Source organism: Dreissena polymorpha, chromosome 5, assembly GCF_020536995.1.
Source record: "Dreissena polymorpha isolate Duluth1 chromosome 5, UMN_Dpol_1.0, whole genome shotgun sequence".
NCBI lineage: Eukaryota > Metazoa > Mollusca > Bivalvia > Myida > Dreissenidae > Dreissena > Dreissena polymorpha.
In genome coordinates this window covers 71,150,073-71,174,871 of record NC_068359.1, presented here as the reverse complement: position 1 = coordinate 71,174,871, position 24,799 = coordinate 71,150,073, and the positions used below count along the sequence as shown (strand labels likewise).

Below are 24,799 nucleotides of genomic sequence, written 5' to 3'. Positions count from 1 at the left end.
AAAACTATCATGCATGTTTGATTGTGTTAAAGTGTGTCACTAAATTTCCCTAACTGCCGATGTCGGCTATAATTTCGGTATAAACATGCACAGAAATTAACATATATATAATGTTATTGCCGGTATGTTATTGGACATTTTGTATGTCAAATGTTCATTAATTTGTATGAAAATTAAGACGATGCTTATTTGCCAGAAAGCGTTTATTTCAAATTCAAAACAAGCAATAATCATACATAATACCAAATATAAAACTAACAAAATGACAACACTCTCGCTAACGCAAACGTTCAGAAGCACGCGCACTTAACAAAATTATTGCAACTAATGCAAGCTGTAATTAATATGTGACTACTTGCTATACAACCAGTATCATGCGAAAATTGATCTTATTTAATTGTGGTTCCCTCTTTGAATTTATGTTGCCTGTCGACTTTTAGAATAATGTGTCAGTAGTAATAAATGTTTTCTTCAGTTTTCACAGGTTTGTTTAAGAAAATTTGTGAAAGATGCAAATGTGTCTTATTTATTTTTTCTGTGTCTTCAATGTATCTTTTTATATGTGACTGCGTGCTTATTTTTTTTTTCAAGAAATGAAAGATGCAAATGTGTCTTATTTTAATTTTATCCATGTCTTAAATGTGGCTTATTAATAAGATAAAATGATATACTGCCAGTGTCATGCAAAAAAGGATCTAATTTCTTAATATCCACATTCACGCTTTGTTCTTTATTAGCACCGTCTTTAATTAGGCTATCTATTTAAAGTACAGATACTGTGAACTTAATAATTGTGCAACGGTGATTGTTGATCATTATCGTTGTTAATTTAAAATGTAGACAACAAGTTAGCAATTAATGAAATCAGTTATTTTGGAAGTAAATCTAATTTTTTCTGTACAGTAGCCAGGTGGATGTGTATTGGAGCGGATAAGAATAGGGATCACCCACAACACAGTTTCTAATACACAGTATTAGACTTCCCCTATTATTATTAATTACCTGATTGGAATAAATAAAGTGTTAAAGATCATTTCATGTGAAAAGCAGGATTTCTGACATAATTTCAATCGTTTTGCTTTTATGCACAATTTCATGGAACAATGAATATATTGGCGCGATGGAACACAATTTATAAATCAAGCTGACAGTATAGTATCATTTTAATTATGTGTAATTTAATTCGCATCTCTCCCTTAACTCGTTCAATGACACGTGAACTTATATCAATTATAAAACATCACGTGCATCATTAAATTTTTTTTTTTAATTATGAAAACATATATGTTCTACATGGTTTTGTTTAGTTTTTTTTCTCAACCAGAGAGACATTATAAAACATTGTTATATATAAAGCGCTTTACTTTTCTACATTACATAAAGATATATCGATTTTTTGTTAAGTGTACGTGCTTGACATATTATAAAAAGGCAGTGTTTATTTTTGTAATAAAATCGAAAATTGACATTTAATTTGATGCAATCCACATTGTTTAGCGGCCAAGCGCAGTATTCCGCTCTCGGCCGGGCCGATGGTGTATTGCAATATATACAATGAAAAGCTGGGTTTCTGACATAATTTCAATCGTTTTGTTGACGCGGAAGTGCTTTTTGGTGGCCAAAAAACTATTGTTCCCTTTATTTAAACCTAAATCAGTATTTTTTTACACTTGAAGGTTTGTACAGCGGGGATTTCGGTACCGGCGCGGGTTTATGTGCTTGTTAAGAATTACCGAAATCCCCGCTAAGAGGCAACATATTATCCTGATTTATGCTTTGATTAAACATTGATAACTAAATTGCAAAAGTGTATAGCATATTGTAAATAAGGTAGTACGATATCATGTTGTTCATCAGATTTGTTTGGAAAATACTTTCTGAAGACTTATTATTACTATGTCATGTTATATTTACATATACTTTTGTGTAACCAATGTTTTAAATGTACATTTTACCTTTTTTACATTCGTTTACACATTTTCACATTAATAAACTATTTAATAATGGAAAAAATATTCTGATAAGAGTGTTTAAATGATTAACACTAATATGATTGTGTACAAATCAACATTAATGCAAAGCCAAAACCCAAACATAATGACATAGACCCTTAATAAGGCGTAATATGGGGGATTGCGTAAACATGGGTGATTTCGGCTCTGGGCGTACGAATGTAGCAGTACCGAAATCCCCGCTAATTATTTTCCAAAAGAAGTAACCGAATGGGAGATAATACATGTCACTGGTGCTAATGAAAAAAAAAAACACTATAATAATTTTGTTGACACTTGAAGGTTTGTACAGCAGGATTTCGGTACCGGCGCGCGTTTAAGTTCTAGTGTAGAATAACCGAAATCCCCACTGAGAGGCAACTTAATGCTGTCAAGAGTGCTTAATAATTAAAATTAATATCATTTTTTGCACCTTAACATTCATGTGAAGTCAAAAACCATTCAACCGATGACCTATTGACCCTTTAAGGCGAAATATGGGGATTTCGGTACTAGGCGGGCGAAATGTAAGAATTAAACCGAAATCCCCTTTTCATCTCGCACATTAGTGTAACATAATTTTTAACACAATATATGGTAGGGAAAAGCAATCATATGATTCGCGTAATGTGAAATTGATTATTATGCTATAATTCGACCACGAAACTTGACTTGACTTAATACCGGACATTATGGAATGGAGCGACGCTTGCCGTATTTGACATAAGACCCATTTTCGCAAATTATCTTATCAATGCTTATATGAATTTGATTGCTATAATCTAATGCGTATTCGACACGGAATTATTGTCAAGGTTTTTCATTTGTCAATATTTATCATAGCAGGGGACATTGCTGACATCAATATGGATACTGTTTCATTTTCCTGTCGAGAAATGATATGACATATTATCAAGATTATTTTATAGTTACGGTAGCGTTCTCTTCACAAGTGAGATTTATTTGTACTGGGTAAATTGCTCTTATACTCACCATTCGGACTCGACGATCGGCTCGAATAAAAATATTATGCGATTAAAAGTACAAATTCATCATATTGAGCACGATTATTATTATCTTATTATTAGTATTCTAATTATACTTATTCTTATTATTATTCTTTCTTATTATTGTTCTTATTCTTTATGATTCATTATTATGCTTATTATTATTATTATTATTATTATTATACATTATTATATTATATAGCTTTTACGAAACTATACCTTCAAAAAAATCCCATTGGAAAAAAAATCCCATGGGAAAAAAAATCCCATGGGACAAAAAAAAAATCCCATGGGACAATAAAATCCCATGGGATTTTTTTATTATTTTAAAAACACGATATAACGCGTTGAAAAATCGCGAGAAATGCTCATCATTGTTAAAAGGTAGTGTTTCTGAAGGTACATGAATAAATCTCTAAAAAAATCAGAAAAAAAATCCCATGGGATTTTTTTTTTCCCATAAAAAAAATGGGATTTTTTTTCTATCAAAGTAAATTGAACGAAAATAAGCACAAATGCGTTAACAATGCTTAAAAATCGAAACTAAGCACAAACGAACGTGTTTTATGTTTTTGAAAATCCCATGGGATTTTTTCTCCCATAAAAAAAGCTGGAGAAAAAACCCATGGGAGAAACCAAAATTCCCATGGGATAATGAAAAATCCCATGGGATATTACAAAAATCCCATGGGACCCCCAACTTTGCAAATAAAGTTCATAGTGAAGAAAACGCATTTAACAAGCAAAAAATAACCAATTATTAATCACAAGTAAGACTTTTATCTTATACTTTATCACAAATAAGCAATCTTCAAGAAAAAGGGTACTTAAGTTTGCGAAATTTCGGTTTCGCAAAGTTTTTCCGGTGGCCGTTCGTTTATTTTACGATGATCACCAACAAACAAGCATATGCACAAAGTCAATACATATCTAATCAGTCCAAGGATTTTCATCCATCCTGTAACCTCAATTCGGCACATAGGCACGTTTGCCGAATAACATCAGACAGCAGTCTTCGCAAAAAGTATGCGAACATTTCGTCAAGGTACAGTTTTTTTCGCCATCGTAACATATGGTACACGTTTTCAACGCTCGAATAGCTTCCTTCTTGAGTTGAAGTTCTCCTCTTTGCGAAATCAAAGCCTGTTCCTTCTCGAATTGAAGCTGCGATATTATTCTTTCGCTTTCGCATTCATGTTGCTCTTAAGCGCTTTCTCGCGTTTGGACCACTCTGCATTGAAATAGCGCTCTTGGTCATCAACCAAATGTTCACTCGCTTCTCTCTGATAAGAGGAAGCCCTCTGTAGACACGATGCCATTTTTTTGCAGACATCGCGACCTTCTTTGGACATAGCGAAGTCGCTGCTGTTAACGAACGCGGTAACCTGACTTCCAAGTCTGTTGAGATGATAGCCAAACGATTTGAAATCAATCGACGCCGATTGTTCTAGTCGAGTGTATGGCCTTGTAGTATGTCGCTTACCATTGCCAGTCGGTTCGCCACTGCCACTAGGAGATCTGTCTCCTCGAACTTTGGAAGTCGGTGTGCGTATTTCGGCATGATTTCGAGTCAATGTTCTCTCTTGGAGTCTCAAATCAAGAATGATGACAATAGCTGTTCGAGTCGCTTTAAATACCCAACGGGTTGGTGCGTTTTCACTATATAGCTAGCTGACATAACTTTGCTGACATAAGAAAGTCCAGAAAATCGATGAATAGCAAATTTTTCACGACATGCACTGCATTGACATTCATATTTGAGAAACGCACCGAACTTAGTGCAGTCTGAAAGATTTTGATGAAATGTATCTTAGCGACATTTTCATTTGAACCTTAAGCACGAAGTAACACTGCAAAATAGTTCGTTATTTATATACCAAACGTTACACAAGTACACTATGAATATGATCTAATATTTAATATATATTTTTGCGAAATGTACTGTGATCAAATATCAACGCAAAAGTTCAGTGAAAAAAACATTTTTAAAATCATAATCTTTCGCGAGTAAAACTTTTTTAACATTGCATGAGAAATACACTGCAGTGCAGCGCGGTAATCAAGTGCAAATATATCGTGTTCACGTCATTTCAAAGTAAAGTCCACCAATAGATGAGTATTTGCGAAAAAGTTTAATGTCAATTTCTCAACAACCTCTGCAGATGTTGGGATCAAAGTTTGAATATGATATTCAACTAAAAAAGCTTCACAATGATTGTTTTGAAAGTTTTATTCTTTTGTTAATGATTCTTTGACAAAAATGCGAGTTTTTGATCGAAAATAAACCCTTTATGAAGAAATCTTTTTCGCCTTTTCGTTTTGCGATACATTGTTTAAAATGTGTACCGTCAAATATGAAATTTGTGTGGATTAAATAATCACACACATTAAAACGCCCGATTTATCAGCAAAAACCTGAACTTAACTCTGATAATGTTTTTTCTACAACGCACTTGAATTCATAACGTGTAGTGTATCTACGTAATTTCGCTTCATAAAAACAACCTTGAATAAAATATCGTACACCGATGTTTAAGTCAAATTTTTCCGAAACGACTCATGGAATCAATATAAAATTTACACTACAATACCCTGCTTATTGTTAGCTACAACTTTTTTATTGCTAGTTTTGTTTCAACAAATATGCTTTTACAGAAAAAATCTTTTCAATTTGTTTTATATGACAGATTTTTTTTTATTTTGGTGATTTGTGAAACACGACTTATTTAATCGTATAGAGAGATTTTCATTTTGAAAATTTGATGTATGATATCAAGTGATTTCACTAGCAATTTATCGAATAAAGCAGAACTATAGCAAAACAATAAACGAACTGCTTGAAATTTATTGCAACGACATAACAGTACAATAGGGCCTAAATCGCTTTAAATGTTCAAAACATGTAATCGGTTCAACTTAGTACTTGTGGTGCTTTTTTCACATATGAATTTCTGCCACGCGTGGGACATTTGCTTTTCAGCGTTTTCAGAATGTCAAGACTTAACCATCTTAGGCATTCGCAAGTCTGTGGATATAAAGCGACCCGAACAGCTATGGTTATGAATCGTGATTTGAAACTTTAAACAAACCATGTCAAATAACCTTGCAGGGTTCGTTGTTCCGCAGACCGATGACTGGAACAGAGTGGTGCTTGCAAACAGAAAAGTCGTTGTTTCGCAGACCGAGGACTGGAACGGAGTGGTGCTTGCAACAGAAAATAGGTCGTTGTTCCGCAGACCGAGGACTGGGATGAAGAAATTCGCGACAGTACGAAGCAGGTATGTTCGTTGACAATGCTGTTTACTTATTCGTTTTGTTTGCCAAATATTGAACTTTGTGAATAAAATGATGCCTAAATTTCACATTTTCTTTGTCCATGTTTCAAATGGAAATGTGCGCATGTCGAAACACGCATTGAACGCAATTAAAAATAGTGGTGTAGAAAATAGGGTCGTACATTGCACAAGGGTTTTTAAATAAACCCTTGGCTAGCCAGGTTTTCCTTTGACACGCCGAAATGTGTAGGCCTGTTTTTAAATGGTTTGAAGTCTTTGATACAACGACATTTTTTGCGAACGAACGTTCGTATACTCAGTTACGCATTCATCTGCTATTTATACAAAAAAATGAAATGTAAATTTTATATCTATTCATGTAGGAATCAAATGCCTTATTGTCAGAGAAATAAAACGCCCGGAAATTAGCGGGGGGGGGGGTCTGTTTCAATATATGGTTATATTGTTTCTTGTCTATTTCCAGAGCAAGCCCAGCGCGAGTTACACACGTTGTCAACGTGTTAAACCGTGATGTGGGACAGTAGAGCAAAAGAGCTGATGGAAGAGGGCATTCGAGCAGATTGCCATTCGACATTTAATAAACTGTGTACCATATGTTACATTTCCGACAAAAACTGTACTTAACAAAGTGCGGACCACAATTCTGTGAACATGTTGTGTGTTAATGTTGGGAAAATATTGTGGGATGTGCAGGGGCGACCGGTTACAGGATGGGTTCGGATGTTATTTTACTGACTAGACTGTTTTGACTGTGTTTAACTGTTTATATGCATTTTCATGTGATGCGCGTTTGTTTTCTTGCAATTGTTGCATTTATAAAATGTTGAAATGTGTTTCATGTTGTTGGTCGTAAGTTGAGCAGTGTTAGCGAATTGACTTTTAAAGCACGAAAACATGTACGTTAAATCTACAGCTCTCGAACGTTATTCTATCAATGTAAACAAGCGAGGGAAAAGAGTAAATTACATCGGTTTAACTCAATTTGCTCGAAAACTCTCGTAATATCAAGATGAAATTTTCACCACAATATTTTATCATATGATAGGTATAATTTTTGTTTGCCTATTTTGTTTTTACTCGGCTACTTGTATCAGATATTCAACTATACAAAATTCGCTAACAAGAAAACTTTTTTGCCTTTTCGTTTTTGCGACAAAAAATATATACTGTTAAATAGGGATTGTTTTTCTGAATGATTTGGTGTATCAAACTATGTATGTTTGTGAATCATTCCGATTAAACGAGCAGACAGTTAACGCAACTTTGATAGTTTTCTTTACATAGCGCCAAAAATCATGATTATGTTATAACGTCATTTTGTTTCAATATAAACAACCAAGGGGCGATTAAACAGAAAATTGGTTTAAGTTAAATATCTCCGGAACGATTCATGGCATCGATATCAAATTAAAAGTACAATACCCAGCTTATTGTTAGCTACAACTTTTCTGCTGTTATTTTTGTGCCAACATACATGCTTATGTGATAAAAAATCACTTGAAAAAACGTTTGCAAGAAGAAAACTTTTTTATTTCCATGATTTATGAAACACGACTTATATCATCTGATAGAGAATTTCATTTCGAGCATTTTGATATAACATGCCTGTATGTATGTTGTATCGCTTGATCAAGACTGACCGAAAACCATTTTCCTATAATCACGCCTTTACTTTTTCAACATATAAACTCGGAACGTCATCTATCTGTAAGCAAGCGAAAAACACATTTTTGGAACCACGGAATCACATTTTCTCGAGAACGTCTCAAGATATCAAGATGAAATTTTCAAGACAATAATTAACAATGGGATAGCTAAAATATTTGTTTTGTATGTTTTGTTCTAACACGACTTATTGTATCAGATATTTTAGGTAACAAACTTCGCTAACAAGAAAACTTTTTTGCATACAGAGCATTATCTTTATTTTGGTATAATCTTGTAGGAAATTCAATTCCACGCATTTTGATATATGACACTTAACTGTATGTCTCAACACAACAATAAAAACAGTCCGATAACGGATTTTAACTAAACGCATTTCTGTCTAACATTAGATTTTATTTTAACGTCGAACAATCGCTCTGTACTGTAAAATGAACACTGATTTCGTACAAAGTTTAAGTCGCGTTTTCGCTACAACTAGTTGACATATATTTATGACATTTTCGCCAAAATATCAAACATAATAATAGCATCAAGTTTTGTGGGGATCATTTTTCGCTAACATTTACGCATATAGTAGAAATGCTTAGTTTTTCGCATAAAAATCACTTCGCTGAGAATGAAAAAGATTCCCATTTTAGACAAGTACATAGCAATTGATACCATTCGATAGGGAATTCTGTTCTGCACATTTTGATATATGGTAATCCACAATAAGTCTGATTACAAGGAAACTACTTCGACAAAACGCATTCGTGCTTATAGAAATTTCGAACTTTAAAGTATCGAGTTAAACTGAATGACGTTAAGATAGCAAATATTTCACAAAACTGTGTTTGTTTGGAAGAGGTTTAACTTAACTTTCTCGATAACGCGTGAATACATTTCGATGAAATTTTCACTACCATAACTAGCAAATATATAGGAACAATGTGTGTTAAAGCATTTTTGTATTTCATCAACGAGTATATGTCAAAACTTCTGTTTATTGACCAAACTTGGGTTGGTATGAAGAAAAGATTTTCATTCCGCAATATGGTACTGAGATATTTGTATCATGCGATGGGGAATTCATTTCTGCGCATTTTGGTGTAACATACTTAATGTTTTTGTAAAACGCTGCAGTTATAAGGACAGAAAACCATATCACAACAAACACACATTTGTTGAAAATCGTAAATTTGACCCTTCGTTCTTAGTGCATATTCACGTCATTTGAATAAATATCATCCTACAACTTAAAGGGACGTTTACATATCGATGATAGAAAATTGTATTTCTCGCGACTGATTTAAGTCGGATATCTTTAGAACCCGTTGACCGAATTCAATGAAATTTTCAACAGATTAACAAAAATTTCTATGCGCACACACTGATACTATGTGTTTATACAAAATCGAATGCGCGAGTTAAGATATTTTGATCTAAGCACAAATTTTTATGACATTTCCAAGTTATATGCACAATTGTACAGATAACCAAAATATTTGTATATCAATTTGTAGGCGCTATTTTGCCGAACATTTTGATATATGTGGTTGGATATTTATTTTCTATTTCTAAGTGATACCAGTACTACACTCGCAAAACATAGTTGAAACACAAAAATCAAGGTTGTCCCTTTAACAAAGCAAAGCATCGAGCATGTCGTCATATAAACAATATTTAATTTTCAAAATTCTTAGAATCCTGAATTCACAACGTCATTTAAAAAATCTCATCTTTCAACTTAAAGGGATAGTAACATATCGACGATAGAAAATTGTATTTCTTGCGACTGATTTAAGTCCAATATCTTTAGAACCCGGTGTCCGAATTCAATAAAATTTTCATCAGATTAACAGACATTTCTATGCGCACACACTGATACTATGGGTTTATACAAAATCGAATGCGCGAGTTACGATATTTTGATATAAACGCAAATTTTCATGATATTTCCAAGTTGTATGAACAATTGTACAGATAACCAAAATATTTGTATATCACTTTGTAGGCGCTATTGTGCTGAACATTTTGATATATGATGTTGGATATTTATTTTCTATTTATTCGTTATATCAATACTATACTCGCAAAACATAGTTGAAACAAGAAAATCGAGGTTGTCCCTTTAACAATGCCAGCGCAAAATACTATCGAGTTGCTTTCGTCAAAAACTACGTCATATAAACAATTTAATTTTCAAAATTCTTAGAACCCTGAATTGTTCTGGCTATGTAGAAATAAACGGGTATAACGGGGATATTTTTATGCCGGAGTTAAATGTACACTACTTATAGTGAATATTTTTGATGGATTACTCACATATTTTATATGATTTAGGATTATTTCACAATGCTACTGTAGGTTAGTAACTTTGACTAGATATTTTTCTATTTCTATTATGGGTTCATGTTTAATGTGAGCATCTGCCAAAAACTATACACTAAAGCACAAAAGGCAATGGATTTGCTGTATATCAAAACTAAAAGAAATACTGGAAATACTGGATGGATTTGATGGACTCATGCTTATCAATTTTATGACCATTCAATCTGTGAATATTTCGGCTTGTATGGTCATGAAAAAATAGTCGCACTGTCACGCTTTGGTTAGAGAGCCCACCATGTGATCAATGACGTTTCAATCTTGATGAGAAGGGATGCACATTCCCGAATGCATCCTTCCTCATGATATGTTGAGTTAAACATGTTCATTGCACATAAAAATGTCACAGAAAGAGATGCAGTGCCAAATACCGACCGCATGCAGTGCGCGAGCATGACTAAACATGTGGTATTTGAACATATGGTATTTAAACATGTGGTATTTAAACATGTGGCATTTAAACATGTGGTATTTGAACATATGGTATTTAAACATGTGGTATTCAAACATGTGGCATTTAAACATGTGGTATTTAAACATTTGGTATTTGAACATGTGGTATTTAAACATGTGGTATTTAAAATGTGGTATTTAAACATGTGGTATTTAAACATGTGGTATTTAAACATGTGGTATTTCCAGAAGACATTTAATTCGGCTTTGCAAGACACTGTGCTTGGTATTTCGTAAACTAACATTATATAGCAAGCACGACATTAACTGTTCAATAAAACAGCGTTCATGTACATAAATTGTGTGAACTCAAATCATGAAGTATACGATTTTCTGTCATTCTTGGTTTGGTCGTTGAAGAGATAAGACGTATTTTTTGTGCTCTCGACGTCGCGCTCAGTATATAAATTGAACTGCGCGGGCAAAAAAACGCTCAGTTGACCAATAGACTTTGACAAAGACAGACGTTAATTTTGTGATCTCTGAAAAAAATTTGACATGATTTTTTTTTATGATGACTATGTCTCAGTTGACTTTTGAACGTTAACGAATATGGACGTACTTTCGTGAGCTCTGACTACAGTATCGATGAAAAGTTTTGAGTTTAACTGACTTGACTTCGCGTTATAGAATAGCGACTTGGTACTCGGGTTATTGAATGACTGGTGGACTGTAGTGTTAGGTTATTGTCATGAGATAACAACTTGACTTTGACTTGAGTTGTGTGCAATTAAATTTGTGTTGGGGTGTCAAGCGATTGACTTCACTTGAACTCTGGACGTCGGAGTGATCAGATGTGTCTTTGAAGCTGGTGTCTACGAAAACGTGAGTACAAACTTTTGTGTTTGACTGTTGACGTGTCTCACTGTGTATGATGATTTATGATGATTTTAAGCGGCTGGCGTATTATTGTTGAGTTGTTGTACTGATAGAGAAGTGAAATGCGTTGGGTATAAATTACTCAGTACTTATACAGTGTCGATAATATGGTGTGATGAGAGATGATGGTGTTACAAAATATTTACTGAGCTACTTTGGGAAACGAACCGATGATGTAAAAACATTGGAAACATATTTCATGAAAATGCATGTGCTTATATGTACTAAATATGATATTGCTTTACTTGTATTTGCATGTCGTTAACATTTCTATTTTATTTCAGTATGCTGTGGTGAGTATTGCAGATTTAACTTGTATGTGTGGTTTTTAGTTAACGATGCTTAATGAAAACTATTATTGTACACTTAGTATGGAATGATGTGAATGATGATATGATGGGTAGAATTAATCAGTGCTTGTGTCTAGAAATGCTGAATGTTTATTGAAAAGGCTAAATGCTAGCCAAAACTAACAGTTGAGCTACCGTGGGGATGTCAAACGAATTGATGGTGTAATATGATGGTGTATCGACATACTTTTCTTATATGCACTATATTTGATACATGTATTGGTTTACATTTTTTGCATGCTGTTACAGTTTTTGTTTCAGTGTGCTGTGGTAAGTACTGTAGATATTACTTGATTTTTAGTGTCTATGAATGCTGATGTATGATAGCTATAGCATGAGCTCAATGCTAACCAGTATTATGAGTTGATGTATTGTGGTGATGCTAATCGAACTGATGATGTAACATGATGGTGAACACTTACTGAATGCATACAATTTATTGAATTGCGTTTGTTGATATGCACTATAATATGATTAATGTATTGCTTGACATGTATTTTTCATGATGTTTAATTTCAGTTTGCTGTGGTGAGTACTGTAGATTGTATTGCCTATGTATAGAATTCAATAAAAGATTATGACTGAAAACTGCTTTTGATTCTTTTTGTACAGTTTTAGGGACTATAAGTCTATAACAAAAATATGTCGGTTTATGTTCATGAGTGTGGGCTTAATACAGCAATGTTTGAGTAGTACAGAAATGTTTCTTCGTTTGTGGTCGCCAGTTGTCTGTGACTTGTAAAGTGAAAAATACGCATAGCTTTGAATGCAACAACTATTTACTGTTTTAACAAAGATTGTGTACTATGCATGTTTTGATGTAGATCTTTTCAGATTTGACATAAAATGAAGACCTGTCAGTTTAACAGAGCTGGGAAACGAAGAGGTAAGTGTGTTTCATCTTACTATGAACACTGGTATTTTGACAAAAGAAGAGATAAAGTGAGTTTCTTCATTATCATGGTTTCTTTCAGAGTATAACTTATGAACAAATCAAAACCTATTTTTTACTAGATTTTCATGTACTCTTTTTTGGATGATGAGTAACTTAAAATCATACGGCTAGTACAGTATGGAACATGAATGCTTTGTTCAGATTTTCAGATGTGTGCTGGCAGTTCAAGTCTGGCAGCTGAAGTGAACAGTCATGATTTTGTTGGAGCTCCAACAATATGCTAGAAGGTAAGTAACTATGTTTAATTTGCATTGCATGTTTTCCTATGTTTCAGACTTTTAAACAGAGATGTCATGATGACTGGAGTTGAGCACAGGGCAGTGATAAAGTAAAAGGTAAGTACTTTTGACTGAATGTTTGTTCTATGCATGTTTTGCTATAATACATTCCAGGAGTGCTTATGCAGTGATGATTTGACAGTTGAGTGAAAGTGGAGCCATGCAGTCTTGATTTTGAAGCTTCTCAACAAGCCTTGAAGGTAAGGTTAGAATGACTCAATGTTAGTGAATTATTTAAAAAAATATACTGTCAGTGAAGTACTGTCAGTTGCATTTGGACAGTTGAGCAGAACAGACGTAGCTGTAAGAGCTCTCATATCTGTTGTGTAAAACTGTCCTAATGATATGTTATGCTTGTTTGTTTCTGTTGTACTATTTTTCAGATACGTTTGGCAGTGAAGGATTGAAAGCTGACATGAACAGAAAAAAAGATGCTGTTGGCAGTGATGGGTTTGGAAGCTGGCATGAACAGAAAAGCAAACATATGGTGAGTACAAAATAGTTTTTATATGGTATGTTTTGTGCATGCTTCTATGTTTCAGATGTACTTGCAGTCAACAACGAAGATGATTCAAGAAGAGAAACATTGTTGTGATGTGAATAGAACGTTCAAATAGGGTAAGTGTAACAATTGTGGTAGTTTGATTTGTACCATGTGTGTTTTGCTATGTTTCAGATTGCACATGCAGAGATGGTTTCCTACTGGGTGTCAATAGAAGGGACACGAGTAAAAACGATTTCAACTGCTAAACCACAATTCAAGAAGTTGGGTAAGTTTTAAGTCATTGATTTGAGGTGTACAATGTGTTCTTTACTTTGTTGCAGATTCGAGTCACTGGTTTACACATGGAAGAAGATTTCCACCTCTGTGACACATCTTTACAAAAGCAAGGTAAGTTGACCAAGTTGTTTTTTTATTTGTTCTGCTATAATGTGATGTTATGCTATTTTTCAGGTTTTCCATGTAGCTATGGATAAAACAATTTTAAGACAGAATAGCTGCTGCAGCTTGGTTCTGTGTTGGTTTTTGTTTAAAAACGTTTTACATGCATGTGTGTTTCAAAATATTTTGTTTCAGTAGAGGGCCAGATGTCGAGCAGTACAGATGTGTTTCTTGGAGGGAGCTCCCAAACCGTGAGTACAAGTATTTGATATTTAGAAGTCTATGTGAAAGATGATAGCAATGGTAGAATCTATCAGTACTTGTGTCTAGAAATGCTGATGTGTGACGGTTAACTGAAAAGGGTAAATGCTAGCCAGTACTTACACCTGAGCAAACGTGGGATGTCGAACTAACTGATGATGTACTATGATGGTGAACACTTACTTTGTGTATCGAAATGCTTTTGTTGATATGAGTGTGAGCTTAATACAGCAATGTTTGAGTAATACAAAAAATGTATGTACTCTTTTGTGGTCGCCAGTTGTCTGTGATATGTATAGTAAAAAAAACACAACACAAAGCTATGAAGCATACAATTGTTTTAAGATTTTATCAATGATTGTGTACTATGCATGTTTTGATTTAGTTCGTTTCAGATATGACATGACCTGAATATTTGACAGTCGAACGGAGCTGAGCATTGCAGAAAAGGTCTCATAGTAGCCTCAACAGTGAATAAGGATATCAACTGCTGTGACTAAACTGTTGAAGAAGGGTAAGTGGAACAATGTGTTTGTTTTATAAGTACCATGTATGCTTTATTTTGCTCTGTTTCAGAGTAGACATACAAACAGTGTCTTGCTTTGCATGCTATTTTTTAGGTCTCTCATGCAGTGAGGGAAAAGAAGAAGATTTCAATAAAGAATCACTGCTGCAACTCAGCTCTTTAAACAAGGTAAGTGTTTACTATGTTGTATACAAAATGTTTCTCTTTCTTACTATGTTTCAGGTTAACATTGCAGAGATGTTTTGACAGCTTGTGACAGAAAAGAAATTCAGCAGCTGTGTCTTGACTGTAGCCACAAGGTAAGTCGAAACAAATATACTGGTTTGTATGTTGTGTTGTTATGCCCTTCTATGTTTCAGACTTACATTGCTGTGACTGTTCCACAGTGGGTCAAAAAAAAGACGAATACAGGTTTCAAGAAGAAAATTGGCTGTTAAAACTCTGCACAAAATATGAGGTAAGTGAACTACTCTTTTGGTTTGTGTTGTGCTTTGTTCTGCTTAACTATTTTTCAGATTTGAGTGGTGGGTCGTTACAGAGCAGACTTTTTGACAAGTGAGAAGTTGAGAAACAGAGAATGATTCAAGATCAGCTAGGTAAGTCTTGATTATTATGCATTGCTAAATGTTGTTTTTTATTTCAGTATGGCTGTGGTAAGTACACTAACTTTCTATAATTTAATATTGAACTGCTTTGATAACTTGTATCCTGCTATGCAATGCTTAATATATATTTTTCATTTCAGTATGGCTGTGGTAAGTACACAAACTTTCTTTAATTTTCACATTGAACTGTTTTGATGACTTGTATCCTGCTATGCAAAATGTCTTTTTTTTATTTCAGTAGCCTGTTGGTAAGTACGCTAACTTTCTATAATTTCATAGTGAATATTGTTTTGATGACCTGTATTCTGCATTGTAAAATGTGTTTCTTTTTCATTTCAGTATGGCTGTGGTAAGTACAATTGCCTTTCATATTGAACTGTTTTGATGACCTGTATTTTGCATTGTAAAATGTGTTTCTTTTTCATTTCAGTATGGCTGTGGTAAGTACACAAACTTTCTTTAATTTTCATATTGAACTGTTTTGATGACTTGTATTCTGCTATACAAAATGTGTTTTTATCAGTTCAGTTGCCTGATGGTAAGTACAATTTGCTTCTTTAAATTGCATGTTGAAATATATTTGATGACTTTTGTTCTGCTATGCTCTTTTTCATTTCAGTTGGGCAGATGTAAGTACACTTCATTTATGTAAAAACTGAATATGATTGTTGTGCTATACAAAATGTGCTTTTCTCAATTTCAGGTCAGCAATGGTAAGTAGATTGTGTTTCTTTATGTATAATTTTGTATACATATTGTTTTTTTTATCATAGCATGTCTTTCATATTTATGCTTTGTGTAAGTAAAATGTTCATAAATCATTCTTATCTTAAAACTAAAAATGTATTGTGCTATGCAAAATGTCTGTATGATTTCAGTTGCCAGAGGTGAGTACCATTACAGTTGAAAAGTTAGTTTTGTTTAGTTCAAGTTTTGGTTCACAGTTCTGTTTGTTATTTGGCAAAATTTACATGTATGCATTGAGTCTTGATTTCAGCTCGATTGTGGACTGAAGAAGATTGTCCGCAGAGGGATTGGATACAAAATACAAAGTAAGTACTGAGTTTCTTACTAAAAGTTTTGAGTTGTATTCATTGTGTGTTAATATGCTATGATTGCTATGAACATGACTTTTGTATTTCAGCGAAGACAACATAGGTAAGTAAAATTGTTATCTGTTTCATGTTTACTGTTACAGTTCAATATTGTGTTTATAAATTGTAAGTTGTACAAACACATTCAAAAGTTTCTGATCATGCTTTCGATTTCATTTCAGCTTTACTGCTGGACGAGTGTTCTCTACTACTAGACGTGTCAGGTTTACTACCAGGCGAGCAGTGACAACAAGGCGCCTTTGTGGAAACAACACAACAAAAAAGTGAGTATTAGTTGAAATTGTTTTACTGTATGTTATACTTAAATGCAAAATTGTGCACATAAATTGTAAGTTGTACAATTACAATGAAAGTTTCTGATCATGCTTTCTATTTCATTTCAGCTGTACTGCTAGACGAGCAGTGACAGAAAGGCGCCTGAACATGCAACACAAAACAAAAAAGTAAGTATCAGTTAAACAGTTGGTAGAGTTGTGTGTTTTTCTTTAGCAGTTTGTGTTTACTATTTTATTTGATACATGGTATATTACACATGCATGTTTTTATCATTTCAGGCTGTTTACTTTCATCGTTTACTGTTTAACACAATTTGCTTTTCTATTTTCAGTGCCAATATCCAAACCTTGATGTGGACACCGAGTAGTCAATACATACGTGTGGCGTACAGCTGCGACAAAACCGTGGGTCCATCGCACCGATAACTCGAACATTGGCCCGCGTATGGACATCAGTGCAACTTTGTGAATCCATGTAACTTTGTGAATCCATGTAACATTGCGAATGTGTGTCGATCGAAAAATGTGTACATTCTGCACTGAAACGAACTCGGTGTTGCAAGTGGCAAGTGTTGACAGTGTGTATGTTTATGTTTATGTTTTTACATGAAAACTAAAGGAGATTGTTCTCCTACCTTTTTTTTCCTTGTTTTATTGCGCTGGCCAGCAATATTGATGTATTGATGTATGTGTTTGTGTTTAAACTATGCAATACCAAAATCAAACAAAAAATAAACATTAACAGTCATTAACTGTGTTTGGGCGGCCGAGGGGTTTAAGACTCCACAAGTGTGAAGCGCACTGATAGAACTACCAACCAGTTAATGATTGCATGATCTATAAAACCAATTTTAAGTCTACTTGGGCACAAGAGATTCCAAGTACCAAAATACCAACAATTAACAAGCAGACGCTTTTCAAAACTATGACCGCTGAGATTGATAGTCAGATGGAGTCCTGCCCATTTAGCTGTGTAGCGGTCTAGGGCGAGGTTGCAAGTCAATACGAAATGAGGCGCTATAAAGCAACTCGTCCCCGTTATGACCGTCAATACTTTCGACACTATCTGGGAATCCTTTCAACACCACATTGTTGCGCTGTTGGAAGGGTGGTAGGCACGCATGGTGACATGCCTGTGCTTTGCTATGCGACACCATGGTATTTTCGTACGGTGACACGAAATATCTTAATCTGGCTCTCTCAGAAACGCAGGCACGCGTTGACCGAACCTGACCGATGACCGAGCAATAACATTTCTATTAAGTGCTTCAATGCACAAAGTCTGCTAGGGCTGGGGTGGGAAGGCGACTTCTCTTGTACTCAGACAAGAGGAACGGTCACAAGTCCGTGAAAACGCCGAGTGACACCACTAGCTTTCAATCGTACAAAGCAAAAAACTTTCAAACTTTAGTTTGAGGTGAAATGATAAAAAAACTATATAAACAACTAACCGTTATAAGATATTTGCCATATGGACACAAACTATGCTACTCAATGTTGCGTTGAACATTAATTGCGCCTTACGAACTACTCGTGTTGAAACTAACATTGAGTGACTCGTAAACTTAAAGCAGTTACTCGCTTTTGACTGCATACACATTTTGTACAACGGCTCGTTATTGGTATAACTTGTCTTTCAATGAGGAACGTCTATTGATGTTGTAAAATATTCGAATAAAAACACACAACATAAATGACGTTAGGATATTATTTTGACTTTCGATATGAGGTGATATGATGAAAAAAAGTATATACATCGGTCTGAGAGACTTTCATGACATTCTCAGAATTGCTAGCACAATTGATAAAAACCCTAAACGCAGTTTTATGACTTTCATTGTATGGTCATTAACTTTGAAATACTGCAAAGCAATCCCAATTAAAAACCTTACGCTACACTACAGTCTACAACCGTATTTGAAACTCAACAACTCGAATGTTCTCATTTTGAAACGACAGTAAGTTACACAACTGCTTGAATATTTTGAAAAGCAGTATCGCTTCAACGCTATGATTTGGTTGTGAGATGTAATATATAGTATAGTAGCATCAATGTTACAGACCTGTAAGCACATTCATACACCTGCTTGAATATTTTGGAAAGCAGTGTCGCTTCAACGCTGCTAAAACGTTTTAGCTTGTCGCTAGCTAGCTTGTATGTTTAATTTGATTGTGAAATGTAGTCGAGATTGGTGTGTAGCAATGTATAGTAAAGGTGTTGATGTTTCAAATCAGTAGGCACAAACACATGCTTTCAACGGGCACATGCGACTAAATTCGTATCACGACAAAACGGGTTAAACATACGCTATAATATATCTCTATGTTAGCACCACAGATGAGGTTGTCGATAGCTTGCGTTGTTGATTTGGTCGTGAGATGTAGTCATGATTGGTATGTATTGTATAGTAGAAGACAATTCTCAGCAGGAGGTGGTCTGCAAACACTACAATGCAATTTTGCAGTTTGATACGAACGTGTTTTGTTCACGTGTAGTTGGTATGAAAATCTGTCGTGTCTGATCAATCTAACATATTTGGTAAAATAACACAGTTGGAAGGCCGTAGCATATCTAAGGTTGTGCTATGTTACAGCTCCACTAATAGTTATTCGTCTTGCAAGATACTGGAACAGATGTCCACGTGTTATTGTATATTATCTGATTTAGGATATTTTTGAGAAATTATGCAACAGAACATTTCTGCAAAATGTGAAAAATATTTATTTGAATGGGATTTCTGAGGTTTAGCCATCGCCGAAAGGCCAATGTTTCTTTGTTAATGCATGGCAAAAGTAAAGGCTATATGGTTTGCTAGTATGCTAGTCCGTATTGCATATTGCAAGGTGGTAAAGCGGCTCTTTTCATTTTGCTGTGAAAAGAACGGTCACAAGCCCGTATAAAACGTTGAGTGACACCTCTTGATCATGTAGCTTGTATGAAACGTGTTAACACAACCACAGTAGTTCAACGCAGAACGCTTTTCCTTCTTCGAGGGAGAAGAAATCTGGGTGCAAGTCCCGGCTTTGGTTATAACACAAATACTCGCTGCTCAGTTGCAATATTCATACTCTTACACAGTCAATATAATCTCGGGACCAAATGCCACTAGGCTCGATTTCTAGTTGCTGCACTCTTGATTAAAATGAACCAACAAATTGCAATTGAGTACATGATTGAAATGTACCAGTAATTATTCGCTTATCGGTATGTAGCAAAACTATTTGACCAATCTACGTTATAACCAACACAGTTCAAATTGAACGCTTGAACATTCGCTGATAAAAGACACGCAAAAGCTATTAAATTCTGAAATGATTCACACTCCTACACAGGCAATTTTATCGCGGGACCAAATACCCATAGGCTCGATTTCGAGTTGCTGCACTCACAATTAAAATGAACCAACAAATTGTCATCGAGTACATGATTGAAATGTACCAGCAATTATTCGCTGATAAAAGGCACGCAATAGCTATTAAATTCTGAAATGATTCTGAAATGATTCACACACCTACACAGGCAATTTTATCGCGGGACCAAATGCCACTAGGTTCGATTTTGAGTTGCTATTTTTTACCGCTGGCATTCTTAAAAAAAACATCTCTGTTTATCAGAATTAACTACATGTATGGTCATAATATATTTCGAAGATGTGTTTGTATAAAGAAAACAAATGACATAATACGTACCAGCACCTATTAGTAACGATATGCGAACGTGACTATTAATATAGTTAATGACTAATTGATATCAATTTTAGTTCGACACTGCTGAAAACTGCAACCAATTCTTCAAACAACACTTACTTGTTTTAAGGATCGGCTCTTGTGGTACTAGCGCTCCTTTTGTGAACTGGCGTACGAGAAACGTTATATGATGATTTAAAACGTTACCAGTCCAACCGTTACACGTGACAGTTACCCAGTCTCTTGCTGAGACAGCTGTAATTATATAACGCGCATGTCATATCAACACAGTCAGTGTAGGGTGACAACACAATTTCAGAAGGTGACATTTATTATTATGGGTTTCCAATACTTGTTGAAAGATTTTGAGATAATTGTTTTACCGTATGCTGTAGCGGACAGTTTGCGTAACCTTATTGAAAATGCATGCGACAGAACAACTATGTCATGGTCAACACCAACACTTCTTTTTACAAGGATCTTGCCAACAGCATTGTTTTACATTAGTATGATTCGTGTTTATAGGTGCTTCTAGGAATTGTGCAGTCTACCTGTCAATTTATCTATACTGCAAGTGCCACCTTTTGGCAAGATATTGATCCTTCTATAGAAGGCAGCCGTTGTGGACACCCCATTCCTTGTAACAGTAAGAAGTATCTCGAAAACCTCCCCTTGTGAAAAATTGTCGCCTATTAAGACAGCACGTGAATTTGTTCCTGAGAGAAAAATATAACTGCATTGGTAAATTATCATGTGTTGCTTGGAATGTTTTATTGAAGAAACCTTAAATACGATGACATGTGCATCAAGACATTGTGTTTTAAATAAATTCAAAAAATATTGATTGCTCATTATAGCAAGTGTCTCTTACCCGTTTTTGATGTAAAAGGAACGGGTATAAAAACCATAAAGAATGCATCCCATTTGCGTAGTGACCATTCGTATTTCAAGGTCCGCGGGTCAACGGTTGGATCGAGATCCACATCCACTTCTATTTTGTCTTTACTGAACAGTCTGTCGCGCCCAGCAAAGCAATTGTAAACGCATCTGCAAATGGTTTCCAATTGTTGAAAAAACAACAACGAATAATGTTTACCTTACTCTAAATCACTTTCCAAAATGCATTCGATTTCTAATGAATGCATACTTGCATAAGGTAAATACCATTTAAAAAACAACCAAAAACCAACAAGTAAATCGTAAGTGCATTCAAATGACAATTACTAATGATTAGTTTAAACCGAGTGTATGACATGTTCGCGGATGTAGGTATATGTGTGTTTGTAGCTAACCGATCATGGTAACGTAACCGCTTAAAGGGACAATTGCAAGGTAAAAGTTGATTTCTCCTGCAATCTTAATTGTCTTTATGGTACATAGATGAAACTTATTTAACATATTTATTAAAGTGTGTTAAATTTTAAAATAAAAATTAAATCAAAATTTGATATAAGCAATTTAGCAAAACGTATAACACGTAATGAAGCCAATGATATAGGAGACATACGGAAATATGGCAGTAATCATGTGTTAAACCAATTGCGATAGTGTGTTTTATGTATTAAATTAGGATATATAGAATACGCACAATTATGATGCAGAAATGTACTCAAAAAGATGACAAAAAGTCATGCTCATATTATAAAAATGAGTTTTATCTATAAAAAATCGACAGTTTTACTATTTTATTTTCGTTTTAAATGTAGTGAGTTGTATCCGTACATGTAAATACATGCCATTAAGATGTTATTACAAATTTAGATTCTTTTTAAAGAAGTACCCACGGAGTGTCCTTTTTAAATATAATTATTTAATGTGATCTTATTATTTTTTATAGCATTATTATTAAACCAAAGTGTTATACTGGCTTTTATGTACCTCATTATCGCAATAATTTTCGCATACATTTTCGCAATAATTTGGCTCGTGTGAATATCAAATCAATTAGTAGTTAAAATGTGCTTATGTTTAATTGTTAATGTGTTATCTTATTTATTATAATAATTACTTGGTACTATTTCTAAAATATTGGGTTGTACAGATTGGTGAAAGTTTTTCGTTTCAGCATTGGTTATTTGTGATTCAAATCGATAGCAGTTGCAATCTGCGGAACACATTGTACACAATTTTAAATTTGCGAAGACACAAACACCAGTACGCGCGATATTTATAGTTCTGATCAATTATATTTTGTTCTAGAAAACATGACGCGCGATATTTATAGCTCTGATCAATTATATTGTGTTCTAGAAAACATGAACACCGACTTAAATATACACTTGGAGTATTAGCTTATATTTGACAATGAATATACCTCAAAGCAATTGGCACAGCGTTAGTGACCATCTTGATAACTTGAAAAGCAGACGATGTTCTTGGACCCCTTGTCAGTTTAAACATAATCAAGGCAATGTCTCCATTATGGAACAAAGATGTGTCCAAACTCAATAAATAGTCATTGCCATGCCCAATCTTGTGATAGGTCCCCCCTTTTGGTAAAGCTTGAGTATTCGTTTGGAAAATGTCGAAAATAGTTCCAGAATTATATCTCACGAATGCCCATGTTACTGCTAACGGTAAAGCATTTACTGACGACATGTTCTGAGCAGGATCACCCGAAACGGAAGCGTTCATGATTGCTACACCGCCGTAGGGAATCGTTCGAAATTCCCCACCTGCGATGTAAGCAATAAGTTCCGGAAGAACTATTTGAATCACAATGCAATCCGAGACCCAGAAGGTTGGTCCCTTGCTGGGCATTTTCACTTCAAGACATACAATGTAATCGCCTGGTTCAAGAACTTCCTTCTCCAGCTTCAGAACGGATGTATTCGGCTGTCTCAACGAATCTAGATTCGTGTATACTGGAGTATCCGCTGTTTGAACGTTCGTTACGCTCCAGTAAATGTGTGGGGTACAATCCGTTTCAGTAAATTCCATATAGCTGTGTAGCTGCAAATGATTAAAATTCAGGATTGTCTTAATCCACCTTGATATTAAAGAACTTGATAACAAGCATCGCCTTAATATGTCAGTGTATATTAATACGTTTATTTTCATATGGAATATGTTTATTAAAAGTATATAACTTGAAAACATCATATCATTATTTCTTTTACTTAACACTTAAAACACTATGTATATGATCAGGAAAGAAATACAGAATTTTATCGGCTACTCTCTGGTACCGCAATACGCCAGACACTTAGTGCATAATTAAATATGGGATGACCACCTTTGAACGGTCGATGCAAAGCGATGGCGAATAAAGCACTTTGATGGATATTCTTACCTCTCACATAGCCTATACCTAAGCATTACACAGACATGTGGACTAATACATATTACGAAGATGCCGTCATTTGGTGCACACTATGTACCTTCAATAATCATTTTATTTACAAATAATATGTAAAAGTCTAAAAGTTAAATATTTGTTGAAAACGATTTTAGTGATTTTTCTGTGACTTACACACTTGAAAATAGTACGCAACACAAAACATGAAGAAGCTTTACTTACAAGTAATTCTTCGTTTGTGAAGAAAGGCATGGGGGAAATAAACGTCTTGTAGCTTTTGTCTAGAAACTCGGGCGTCTTTACGCACGAGAACTGTTGGTCGGGGCACCTGGCCGCTCCCTTTTTCCATTTACATGTTACAACAACGTCGTAGATTCCGGCCTGGAACATATAGTCTAGTGTTAGCACATTATACATAGCAAACACACTAAACGAGCATATGAACACGCGTTACATTTTAAATTGAAGGGTACTAGTAAAAACCTTAGTCCACAGAGAAAATTACATATACCGTATATCATTAAAATAGTGCGTGCAAATAAACAAACATTTCACGCCTTAAAATCTTTTTAAGTTAACGAAGACTGCAGAATCGTACCAAGAGTATATTCACATATATTACTATCATACAAAGCACTGTCAAATTTACATGTGAACACAACGTTGTAGATTCCAACCTGACATATATTTGTGATATCGTCTAGTGTTCGCACACACTGGCTTATTACAAACACTGAGCTATGCATAGCAAACACACTAAACGAGCAAATGAACATGATGTTAAAATTTAAATGAAAGGATACTAGTTTAAGCCTTAGTCCATACAGAAAATTGCATATACCGTTTTATCATAAAAATAGTGCGTGCAAATAAACAAACAGATTACGCCTTAACATCGTTTGAAG

The 24,799-nt window shown here is 34.6% G+C and overlaps 2 protein-coding genes across 6 annotated transcripts in view; one reads left to right on the top strand and one right to left on the bottom strand.

The window, feature by feature from the left end:
- The window catches only part of LOC127831329 (uncharacterized), a 148,496-nt gene that overhangs the window by 104,673 nt on the left and 19,024 nt on the right, over window positions 1-24,799 (bottom strand). The gene's annotated exons all lie outside the window — the stretch shown is intronic.
- LOC127881305 (uncharacterized) lies at window positions 13,046-17,705 on the top strand. Of its 5 annotated transcripts, none has more exons than XM_052429054.1 (6): window positions 13,046-13,444; window positions 13,628-14,136; window positions 14,326-14,378; window positions 16,796-16,897; window positions 17,018-17,077; window positions 17,242-17,705. In XM_052429054.1, exons 2-6 carry the CDS (start codon window positions 14,047-14,049, stop codon window positions 17,333-17,335), a joined length of 399 nt encoding a protein of 132 aa, XP_052285014.1. In that variant the 5' UTR covers window positions 13,046-13,444; window positions 13,628-14,046; the 3' UTR covers window positions 17,336-17,705. The 5 variants fall into 5 exon arrangements, 4 of the variants coding, with proteins under 4 accessions (XP_052285014.1, XP_052285018.1, XP_052285017.1 ...); XM_052429058.1 differs by having other exon boundaries at window positions 13,046-13,731; window positions 14,070-14,136; XM_052429057.1 differs by having other exon boundaries at window positions 13,046-13,731; window positions 14,070-14,136; window positions 14,323-14,378.

Excerpts from the sequence above, each read along its gene's own strand:
- LOC127881305 (XM_052429054.1), top strand. The coding sequence starts at position 14,047 with ATGTGTTCTTTACTTTGTTGCAGATTCGAGTCACTGGTTTACACATGG. Across the intron at positions 16,898-17,017 it reads GGAAACAACACAACAAAAAA|CTGTACTGCTAGACGAGCAG; the intron begins GTGAGTATTAGT and ends ATTTCATTTCAG. Across the intron at positions 17,078-17,241 it reads ATGCAACACAAAACAAAAAA|TGCCAATATCCAAACCTTGA; the intron begins GTAAGTATCAGT and ends TTCTATTTTCAG.